At 42.5% G+C, this 11,784-nt stretch overlaps 1 protein-coding gene across 1 annotated transcript in view; it reads left to right on the top strand.

Moving 5' to 3' along the window:
• LOC104489153 (protein unc-13 homolog B-like) overlaps positions 1 to 11,784 on the top strand; it is a gene marked incomplete at its 5' end in the record, with an annotated part of 52,349 nt that overhangs the window by 25,447 nt on the left and 15,118 nt on the right. The window contains 3 exons of the mRNA XM_010131284.1: positions 858 to 946; positions 4,060 to 4,212; positions 6,026 to 6,149. Coding sequence (XP_010129586.1) covers positions 858 to 946; positions 4,060 to 4,212; positions 6,026 to 6,149 — 366 coding nt within the window. The remainder of the gene's footprint in view (positions 1 to 857; positions 947 to 4,059; positions 4,213 to 6,025; positions 6,150 to 11,784) is intronic.

Below are 11,784 nucleotides of genomic sequence, written 5' to 3' on the forward strand. Positions count from 1 at the left end.
CACACACACAGGTAGGTTGCTCAGGAGCGGCTCTTTCAAGGCTGGAGGGATGACTACAGCTGGAATACAGGGCACTGCTGAATGTAAAAACATGTGGCTTTGGGTAAACACTTTCTTACAGCATGTGCCAAGGTGTCAGCAGTGTCTGCGTAGTGCTTGGGGCGCTTCTCTTGTTTGTTTTCTGAAGTCTTCTCTGAAGAGCTGTGTATAGAAAGCTGTTTGGCTCCATGTGAGAGTAGAGCTACTTGTGCTCAATACCAATAACTGAGACGATGCTTTTCAAAAATGATCAGCACACAGCAGATCCTGCCGTGATACTGCATCCAGATTTTCAAAATAGCTGGTGTCCAGCTTTTCTGAGAGCAGTGGCCAGGTCAGTCTTCACTTTGAATACTTGACAGCAGGGTGGAAGGTGAAACAGCAGCCTTCAAGGCCATGCATGGCAAAATGCACAAACACACATACAGTCTGAAAAGCCCTCTCTCCTTCTAGACTTCAAGGGGGTGAAATGACCTGTGAATTCAAGGTAATGCACAGTGCTTGATGGTTTTTCAGCCTGCTTTCTCTGTTGGCCACAGGGAGTTGACATTCACTTTCTTTCTCAACCTTGCAAATACCAGGAAGGGTGTCGAAGGGTTTTGAAGGCTGGAGAAACCACTTGCTGCTGTTCAGGCAAACGATGATTTCACAGCGTCTGTAACAGCAGCAGGCAGTGGAGGAGAGCTTCCTAGCTGGCAGAGTCCAGTGGTGTTAGTTTACCTGCTTGTAGAGAGTAGCCTCAACAGAGAAGAGCAGCACTGTAAAGGACAGCAGACTGTCCTCTGGGTTCAAGCTAAGTCCTCTTCTTTCACCCACAGTTGGATGCAGAAGCCAGTGACCATCTCAAAGAGCTCCAGGTGAAGCTCAACAATGTTTTGGATGAGCTGAGTGCGGTGTTTGGCAACAGGTGAGTGTAACAAAGACCCTGTGCTTGAAGCATTCCTTTCTTTTGCCTAATCTCATTCAGTCAGGTTAAGAAGAAAAAAGAAACTCAAGACAACTGCATTATATTTTTCTTTTTGTCATAAATCCATGGTCTTTCAAATACTGAGACAATCTAAAGAAGCGAAAAACGTTTTTAAGTCTCTTTCCTATATTGCTCTGCTTAGAAATATAACGTGGCGATCTCTCAACTGTGAAATGTATTTGAATTACACAGACTGATTTTTTTTCTGTAAGTGGGGCTCGTCAGTAACAGAATTGCCTGCTCCTTTATTGCTCCAACAGCAGTTTCCAGTTTAGCATTTGTGAAGCAATATTCTTGTTTAAATGTTCTGCTCTAAATGTATGAAACAGCTGACTGATTTCTCATTGTTAAATGAATATTGGAGTAAGAAGGAAACAGGTTTAGAATTTGAGATTAACTTGTACTAATGTTGCAGTGAACGGTCTTTTCTAGTGTTTCAAGGGGAGGAACTCCAAAGTATTGCCAGAGTAATTGATGGCAATTAAGTTTTATTGCAAGTCATGTTACCATTTACCTGAGGATAAAAACATGCTCAACTTCATAATAATTTTGTAGTGAACCACAGAAGCAAATTAAGGAACATGTAGAAATACAGGGCTCCCAACTGGCCTTCGAAAACAACCACTTTTCGTAATAAAACCACATGAATTTCATGTTGTGTTTTATAACAAGATTAATGCGTCTGTGAGTGGTGCAGATGAAACATGGGCAAGGGGAATAAAGCAAATCGTACCAACTTGGCCTGCTACAGTCTATGGTTTTGCAGTACTCAGGACCAGAGAAGTGGGATTTGTCAGTGACTATTTGGATTTCAGCACGCAGAGCTCAGTGGGGAGATAAGTGAGGAGTTCCCATTGCCAGTAATGGATGCTACAGCAAGAAATGGAGGGTTTCAAACTGTAACTGAATTGAATCAATAAGGTTCATAATTAGATGGAGAATGAGTGAGAAATTGTACTTAGGGGGTCAGTTCTGATATCTGAAATCCGTCTCCATGGTGTTGCTGATAACAAGACAATTAGAGTACAATCTTGACATGTGCAAATATGATTTATAGAGATTATTCAGTATCGGAATACATGCCAGGGAGTGTTTTAGAGAGGACTGCGAGCAAGAGGTTTAGCCAGTCAGACAGCTCAGATGGTTTGCTTATTCCTTGACAGTAATAGGGAATAGAAAGCAGAGCTGCAGTTTACTGTGTAAGGATGTAGATGTGGGAGGTAAGAGGGGTATCTGCAATGTTCTGTGGAGAGTCTGCAAACAGTTGCTCCTACAATACTGTGCCCACCTGACACTGCAGATCTTTGCTCCACCTGTGTGAAATAATTGCACCTGCCGGGAAGGCAGCACAATGTCCAGAGAGCATCACCACCTTTGTGCTGAGAGAGAATTACGTCTGGACATGGAAGCATTTTCTGCTTTAAAAGCTATCCTGGAGAAAAGGAGCTTTGAAAGGGTTTATTCTTACATGAGGCTAGCTGCTGTTCTGTTCTTGGAGGCTGTATGAATGATGAGGGGAATTCCTGCAGGAACTGGGGAGCAGAAGGCCCTGTCGGACAGATAGGTGAGGTTGTCTTTTAAGTTGCTGCTGCCAAGGGCTCCCGTTACATTATACATCTACTTGAGCTTCACTTTCAGGTGAACTTGTTGCCACAGTAACTGATATATCATTTTTCATAATTGATTTGCCTGGTGTGAAATTTTGTCTTTTAAGGTATTCTGTTCTTCTTCATCCCCTAGTTGGGGCTTTACAGCATCTTGAAGCAGGGTCCTGTAATTGATGCGGTATTTGGGAGATCTGTAGGGTGAGATTAGCCTGTAACAGAACAGGGACCGTCAGCATTACAGGAAATTCTTGGTGCAATTTTATTTGATGTGACTTATGTCTCTGGTTAAGCTGTCATTGTAGCCACAAATGACTGCTGCAAGCCACTCTCTGCTAGAAAAGGGGAAAGGGAAGTGGTGGCTGCATGGGAAGACAGCTCTGGAATTGCTTTCTGGCATTGCTCCAGTGAGAGGCAAGCTAGAATTGAGCAAGAGGGTCCATGAGGGTGGAGGTGGCAGTGCAGGAGAGGAAAGAGGTGGTGGGGTGGAGAAGGCAGGCAAGAGACACAGGGCAGAGAGTGTGTGTGCTAGCACCCAGCCCACAGGTGTCCCAGGTATCTCACACAGCAGAAGTTCAGACACTGCAGATGTAAAGCTGACTTCCAAATGTGTACCTGCTTTTAAGTGTTAAACCCAAGCTCCTAGCACTGACTTCTCTTCCTGGTTTCAAAGCTCCGTGCCGTTAGTGGATAGCTAAATGCCATGTATAATGCCTGTTGTTTTAAATGTCATTTGCCGAATTGATATGTTGACACCTCAGCCAATCTATTCATCCCTTTTAACCATTGGATTATTCCGTTTTGAACCTCCTTGTAGCAGCGGAGAAATAACTGTGCTTTAATACAGCACAGTGTGCTTACTGAAGTACAGTGACTCCGCTCATTGCACAGCTGAGCCCCACACCCCATTTTGATGATACAACATGAACTGTATGGCGGGAGACTGGTTTTAGTCAGTGCCTGCGTTCAGGTTGTCTCTATTATTTTAAAGACTTAGCCTATGATGGGTCATAATGAGATGGATTCCAGCCGATGGACTCCTGGGTGCTCGGAGGGGTGTTTGCGTTGTGCCATTGCTCCATACGATATCCCAGTCCCTGTGGTAGAGCACCCTGTGTAGAAAGCACAGATACAGCAGGGCGCTTTGAGTTAAGGATAAGTGTTTCTGGAAATGAGGAAAGGATCATTTCTTTTTGCAGGCTGAAAGAACAAATTCCTCTCAAATGTGATTGTGTCTGAGAGATGCTAGGCCACCTGTGGATGATGGGCACAAGGAACTGGATAGGATGCCCCTTGGTAACAAATACAGTAAGGAAATGAGCAGCAAATCTTAGGAAGGGTGTGTAAATGAGTGCATGTTTTATGGACTTGAAATACTTTACCTTATGTACTAGAGCTGAGATCTCTGCCACTGATGATCTTGTTTTTGCCTCTCTCCTATCTGTTCAGCTTTCAGACTCGTATTGATGAGTGTGTCAAGCAAATGTCTGATATCCTCTGTCAAGTGAAAGGGACAGGAAACGTTGCTGCTAATGCCAGAAACACGGTTGCACAAGATGCAGATAACGTCTTGAGGCCACTGATGGATTTCCTGGATGGAAAGTAAGGGAGCATTCAAATATATGTTACACATACAGTGCATCGGATTGGGAACAGGGTGGGAGAGGGGGAAAAATAGCTCTGTGTTCTTGAATTGTTCTTGAGATGTCCATCCTCCAAATTTTCAGGCAGAATTAATGACTTCTGCCCGTATCTGCCTCTCTCTCAAGCCATAGATCATCTATTCAGCCTTCATTCAGTGCCAGAGCACACTCTCAGTTCTGCTTTCTCCCTCTGGCAGTTATAGCAATCAGCAAAACACACTGCTGATCAGGAAGTGGGAAAGACTGAAAATCTAAATTTGCTAGCTACTTTTTTTTCCTATACGTGTACCAATGATACCTGTACAAACTGTAGCCAGTTAGCAAATGTATGGCAAACCATACTTCCATGCTTGATAGCTATGCTAATCAGTACCCCAGTCATGTTAAGTGTGTGTGTGTTGTAGTCATATGTGGTGCTTTTCTGACTAGAAAATAGGCTTCTGAACTACGTGATGTTCATGAGCTTCATCTACTGCTTTAATTAACTATTTCCGTTAATACCATGAAGCATAATTCAGCTGTGCAGGGACTTTTTGGGGCTAACTGCACGTAATTCTCATCAGATAAGGCTTGATACAAAGAGAAGTACTTTTTAATCATTGTAGAAGTTAAACTTCTTGCTGATACACAGCAGTTCGTTATTTTGAAAGGCGTGACCAACAGTTTTCATAATAAACACTGCAAGAGATGTGAAGCTTTGCAAGTTTAGAATGTAGTTTTTTTCATTGCTCTTCGTATTGATTGTCCCATATTTCTTTTGGGTCTCTATGTAGTAAGTGATCCTCTCAGCAGTCATTACTTCATGGAGACTTCTTATGTGAGCCTTTTCCATGCATGCCTTCATAAACCCGGAGAAGCCACCTTCCTTTGTATTTCTGGGAACTTGGTATGCTATGGCCTTTTTGTACAGCTGTGGAGCAAATAATTTTGATAATTATAATCTGAGCCTGGATTATCTTCTTTCCTCCTCTACAAGAAGAACTGTCTTTTTTTTGATGCTTCCTGCATCCTGCCCACACCAGTCTTGTCCCTATTCAGTTTTGTTCTTTTACTGTCTAACCAGATTTGGGAAGAAGGGAAATGTGGGAGAGGATGTTACATGGTGCAGAAGAATCAGCTGTCACCTGTGCTTTGCTACTGGCTGAAGGGTTCCTCCTGTTATGTAGCTCTCCCGGTGTGATCAGTAAATACCAAAGTCCAACGATCATTTTGAGGAGGAATCTAACATGTCTGGGCCTTTTTGATAGCTTGTACAGTAATAAAGGAGGAATAACTAGACAGATAAAGCAGAACTTCTTTATGTAAAAGCAAGTAGACGTGTGGCAGGTGGTTGATGGTGAATGCAATTGCCACAAAAACCAGAGGAGTCCAAGAAATGCTTTAAGGTGGTTATAGAGGTGGAATATTTAGAGACTTCAGCAGCTGTGCAGGAACTTCTGCATATCAGTCTGGGCAGAATTAATTTCAAAAAATTCAATGTTAAAAAATCATCATAATAACTCCTTGAAATTTAAAACCTATTACTCTGTATTTGTTCATAATTTTTCCTATACGCTCTATATGTAAAGCAAATACACCAGGAAGTATCTTCTTAAAGGGAACCAGTTCAGCGGTACCTGCTTTTATCTGAATTATTCCTAACCACCATAAGTTTACGAAAAGGGAAGATTTTTGCTGTAAAAAATGCTTTGGATGATTCTCCCATACACATAACTTTTTTCTGCTGCGAATTGCATTCTTTGAACTTAATCCGTTCTTGCTCTCTCCTGCAGCCTGACACTGTTTGCGACTGTGTGTGAAAAGACAGTGTTGAAACGGGTGCTGAAGGAGCTCTGGAGGGTGGTAATGAATACCATGGAGAAGTTGATTGTGCTGCCTCCTCTTACAGACCATACGGTAAAGCATTTTCTCCTTCCTGACTCATAGCAGAAGGTGTAGCCATTGCCTGTATAACTCATCTCCTTGACCTAATCAGTCACCTGCCCAGGTAAATTTGCCTGTGTGTAGCCTGCTTGAGGATGGAAAAATGTGTCTGTAACCTAGTAAAGTAGGAGAGCAACTCTGTTTATAGTGGGTTGAAAGATACAGAACACAGTCTAGACAAAAAACAATTCAAAATCCATCATCCAAAAGGAGTTGTCATCAAGAGTATCATGTCACATTACTTAGGGATTTGCAGTCCTTTAGAGAGCTGTGTATGTGGGATTGTTGGGCGGTTAATATTGTCTTCATGGCATTAGCTCAACACCTGTAAAACTTTTTTGCTTAATTATTGTCATACATTAGTGAGGTGTCTCTGTATACAAGTAGTTTATTTGGACTTGCTTTTTAATGGCACCACCCTCTGTTTTGCCCCCCAGAAGGCTTTAACACCAATATGGGCTGGCATGATTTCTGTGTCTCTGGTGCTGGGGAGTTGGAAGCATACCCAGATAGTTTGCCTTCAAAGGCAGTCTTTTACATAATTGTTCAGCTGTGTGGACCTGCTGGATGAATGTGTGTCATGAATGTAGTGATGTTTTTAACAATGGAAGATTAACCATAGAAACTGATTGAATGTCATCACACATGCCCAGCTGCTCTGGGGGATGACACTCGGTTGCAGGCTGTGTGAAGTTTGGGCTGTAACCTCATTATCTGGAGGTGATCCAGAACCTCTTTTCATCTCTGTGTTGGAGTAAGCTTGTGGTCCATGGCTAATATATGCTGGGTTTTTTTTTTTTCCGTTTAGTGGGTAGAACAATAGTGGTTTTCACTATCCAGCAGTTGCCTACTTGTTTTGAGTGAATTTCTGGGGTTGCATTGTCCAGAGAGGTGATGCAAACCTGCATCACGCGTTAGGTGTTTCTTTCTCTGAGAAGGAGAGCCTTTGTCTCTGGCCTTGATGATGACGACTTTAAACGAAACTGCTGAGATGCAGTGTGCTGTCATACCTACTAAGCATAAAATTAACACGAGGCATGATTTGCTAAAGACTGCTTGCTCTGAGCTCGGATTCGGAATAATCATTTCTGCTTGCCCTTTTAATTTATACAGGAGAAAAAAAATCTAAATTTAATAAAGCAAAATGTTTTCCCTCAGTTGAATTGCTGTAAAAAGGAGTCCTTTGAGAAAAGTGCTAAAATCATCATGTAAGAGCACCGTTAACATGACCCCTTCAGAACTTATGCAGTGAGATCAAGGGCCTCAGAGAGAACCAGGGAGGAGCCCCTTGAGCTGTATACTTGCTACTTTTGAATTTTAAAGGCAGAGTAGGAGAATGATTCAGTGCCTTTATAATGAAGAAGGCAATAACTGTGATCAGCCAATTCTTCCAACCTGCAGGACGTTGCTATAAGCCACTTTGAGGTTTTTTTTTACAAAAAGTTTCTTGTTGCCATCACTTCAATTTCAAGTTGAGAAGCTCTTGTTGTGTAATGAAGCGTATCTTCCGTTGTCTGAGATAATGCAAAATGCGCATAGCTGGATATTTAGCTGTCTAATCAATTGTATCATAGTGAGGAGGCTGAACTAATCCAAACTGGAGAAGAGTTTGTTGTTTCAGAAAGGCTGTTGTGGACAATGTGGTGACTGAAATGGCCTTGCCTGCAGTCCTGAGCAGGGAACCTGTGGTGGTGCTAGATGGGCTACCAGGGCAAAGAGGTGCTTCCATCATCCCCTGGGACATAGTGATTTATTCTGTCACCAGCAGGTTTGTCATCAACTCTAGCAGTGAAGGCTGGCAGGAGCAGGACATGGCAATGCGAAACTCAGGGCTGGCAGTGTGGGCAGGAGCAATACTTCCTCTTTGCTATTCTACTTCTCTGCCATGCACCTCTTACATAATTTTACTTTCTTTTTATTTCTTCTGAAAGCACATCAGACTCAGAAATAGTCCCAGGCACTGTAACTCACGTTCCTCCCCCGCCCTCAGCAATAGAGAGCCCTAGTGCTGCTTCTCCGTGTTTGAAGGACCACTGGGTGGGGGTTTCCCTTCTAAAGCTCCTCTGCAGCCCTTAGGAAGCAGGGGATATTCATGGTAGAAAAGAGTCCCTTCCACAGAATATTTTCTCTCTCTTCTGTGAAACTACTAGAGGTGCAAAAGTGGTTTCAATGGTGGTCATGGAAAACATACTCAGGTAGAAGGTTCCTGACATGCTGCAGTGTCTCACTTGTTGCTTGCATGATGCTGTCACCACCCGTTACTTGCCAGACTGATCCATCCCACTTAAATTAGCTCTGCCTATGTTACGAATGGAAGAAAATCTGAGCTCTGCTCTTCCGTTCTCTACTGCTTCTGGAAGACTTTGTGCAGGGTGAGGCTCAGGTAAGAAAGGAGTCAGCTGCTGCTGGTGAACTGCAATGGGGGTGGGTCAGTTTCCAGCCTCCCACTCTGAGGACCTGAGCTGTGGGTGCCTTAATGACTTTCAGCTGAGTGGCTTCTGCCTCTGAGCATTGACTATCGATGGATTGTGAGATTAGTAGCAGCATGATTTCCAGTAACTCACCGAGCAGTTCACACCTCACTAGTTTTAAGTAAAGATCAACATTTAATTAAACACTCTCTGTCTTGGATGAGTGAGTATGCAAACACAGCTCTCTGGGAATCCTTATTTTGAGGTTCAGTGCACAACGCTCGAGGATATTAACAGATTAGTTACACATTTCATTCTCCCTCACTGCTTAGGATGAAACTATAGCATGACATCAGTGACTAGTCAGGTCAGTGAAGAGTTGCTTAATTTACACACAGATGATTCCTCTGAAGCTTCTCCTTTATTTCACATGGTATGCTGCAAGCTTTCACATGAGGTTCCATTTGTGCTTGCTTCTGCTGTGCTCTTTTCTACGTCTCAGACTTCTCTCCACCAAATGAGAACATGGTCCAAGATATGAACAACATTTTCTTTAAGCTGTGGACAGGTTTTACAGGTGACTTCCAAACTGGATGTTTTTCAGGCTGCTCTGCAAGCAGCACCACTTCAGAGCTATTCTGTGGTGGAGGACAGTGTGGCTTTAAGAGGTTTTCCCAAACCTTCTTAACTGGTATTAGCTTAAATTAATCTTCTCTCTTGTGCTAGCTAGGAGTAGAGAAGTCCAAGGCTGCCTCTGTGGTGAGGTGAAAAAGCTTTCATAGCCTTGAATGAAATGATGGTCTGTGAACTGCACACCTGCCCAGATCTCTGTACTGACAGATAATTGTTTTCTCTTTTTCATCCTGACTTTTAAGCCTGTTTTCTCAGTGTTTAATACACCACGATAGCTAAAAAGTAGTCTTAATTTCTAATGGGTGTTAGCGAATGTTGCCTGATGATAAAGTTTTTTAAATGAACTCAAATGCTGATAATAAATAATCAGATCTTATAGTTGTTAAGAGTAGGAATTAAAAAAAAGCTAAGAAAGGAATAGGAAATGCAATTTCCTTGTACTGGTATATCACAGAAAAATAAGCCCACCACCTCCCCTCCCCCCAAAAAAGGACTGTAATTCAAAAGATTTGCAGTAGGCTTTTGTTTCCTAGCTTTGTCAGCTGAGCAGTAGGGCAGTTAAGCTGTGAGCATTTGAGCCTCTTGGAATATGAATCAGTGCAGTTCTGTTGACTTCTAGCAATTAGACTTGAGTCAACTGATAATCCTTCTCCAAATGCTTCCACTGAGAAGAAAAAAAAAAACAACTTTCAAACCATTAACAAGGCATTTAAAATCTTTGTGTTGTGGAATGTATGTGTCTTCCATGTTTCAAAAAATTTTAGGAAGGTAAAACTCATTTTGTGGGAAGACCAAGGAAAACCAGGGCTAAGGTCTGTCACCTTTCCAGCTGCATTCACCACAGTGCTAAGCAGAAACAATTCGTAATAAGGACTTAACTTTTCCTCCTATTCTATCTGTTTTAATAAATTCTTTTGTGGGCAGCTTTTCTCAAAACTACCTGATATTTAAGTTTAATTGTTTTCATTCCCTAGAGGCGTACCTGGAATAAATGCTGGCTGTAGAGCCTTGTGGTATGAGCAAATAACTGTCTTGAGGAGATACAGCATCTTGTTTTACAAGAATGCCATTTGGCAGAGGAAGGAGCTGCCCAGGTTTTTATTAGATGTTACCAGCATTAATGACAAACTCAGTGTTACGGTAAAATAACTTCTCTGTGCAGACACACCGACAGAAATCAGCACTAATTGATGAGGGTTTTCTTAGTGGCCAGGAACTGAGGAGCAGTTGTCTGAGCAGCGTTTTTCCTTGAAGCGTGTCAAGTCCTTGGGTATTGCTTAGAGTTACCAACCTGCCCTTCTTAGCAGCCTGCAGCAGGGAGACTGCATGCCTGGGCTAGTTAATGTTGTTGATCAAATGTACAGTAAAAGAAAGTGTTCAGAGAAGGTTGAAAATACTGGATCAAGAAATGTTAATGTCAGTGAGTTTTGAGACTAGTCAACTTTTTGAAAATTCAGATTATAATGAATGAGAACCCTTAAGTTTTAATGCCTGTAAATCAAGCAGACTTTGTGACCAGTTGTACAGATCAGCAGGCACATCTGTTGGGTACCAGAGCAGTGGCTGAAGCTGTGTCCCTTGGTGGTTTATTTAGTGTGGGCCACAGCAAAATCTCTGTGCTGCTCCTGGTGTGCAGTCATGTTCAGTCTCTCTCCCTGGAAATACAGAGAATTTTTAACTCTTTTCAGTTTATAGAGTGTACTCTTTAACACTACCCATTGGATACCGGCAGCAAGTGAAGCTCCCAATCTCATTTCAGAAGCTTCAGAAGCTTTCCTTTATGGATGCTTTGTCCTTGCCTGCACTTTTTTCCCCCCTCGAGAGCTGTGAATTTAATCAGTTATCAAGAGCTTCTGTTTAGCTACAAAGTCAATAATGTTCGCTCTGTATTGATTTGTATTCAACAAACATAAAAGGCCGAGGAGCAGTGAGGATTAGGTGATGGTTATGGATAGAGCAAATCAAGCGGTTGTCTGTGATTTCAGGTCACAGAGTCTTTCAGCCTGAAGAAATTTCCGAGGCTGGAGAAACTAAAGAAAAAGTATCTCATCTAAAAATTCGCTTCTGGGCCACTGCTGTAATGGGCAGTGTCCCGAGAGAGGGTCCCAGCCTTCTCAGGGTTTCAGCTGTAAACTGTGGGCCTGCTTTGCTTCTGTAAAAGAGTACCTGCTACCTCTAGCAACAGGTATAAGGACACTTTTTTCTGAGGGGAACCCATCAGTGGGGCTGATGTTAGCTTTAATCCTAGAAAAAAAAAAAAGAATTATTTCAGCAGTGATCTTTGCAGTAGAACCCAGTTCCCAGAGTCTTCTCTGCAAGTGCATGTATGGGGTAGTCCCTGCTCCACACAGTTCTGACTTAAAAGGCAACAAATAAATAAATACTGAAGGCGGCAGCAAAGGAAACAAGTTGAGTAGTATAGGCAGGGGCAAAGGGCAATATAATAATTCTGCATTTACATTTTTCTTCATTGCAGTTTGAGGGGTTTCGTGGTGGAAAGTGGTCACAGCAGGTGTGGTTAAGTGGAAGGGTAAAAGGCTGTTGAGATAAGATAGTAAAGGAGA

Source organism: Buceros rhinoceros, unplaced genomic scaffold, assembly GCF_000710305.1.
Source record: "Buceros rhinoceros silvestris isolate BGI_N320 unplaced genomic scaffold, ASM71030v1 scaffold960, whole genome shotgun sequence".
NCBI lineage: Eukaryota > Metazoa > Chordata > Aves > Bucerotiformes > Bucerotidae > Buceros > Buceros rhinoceros.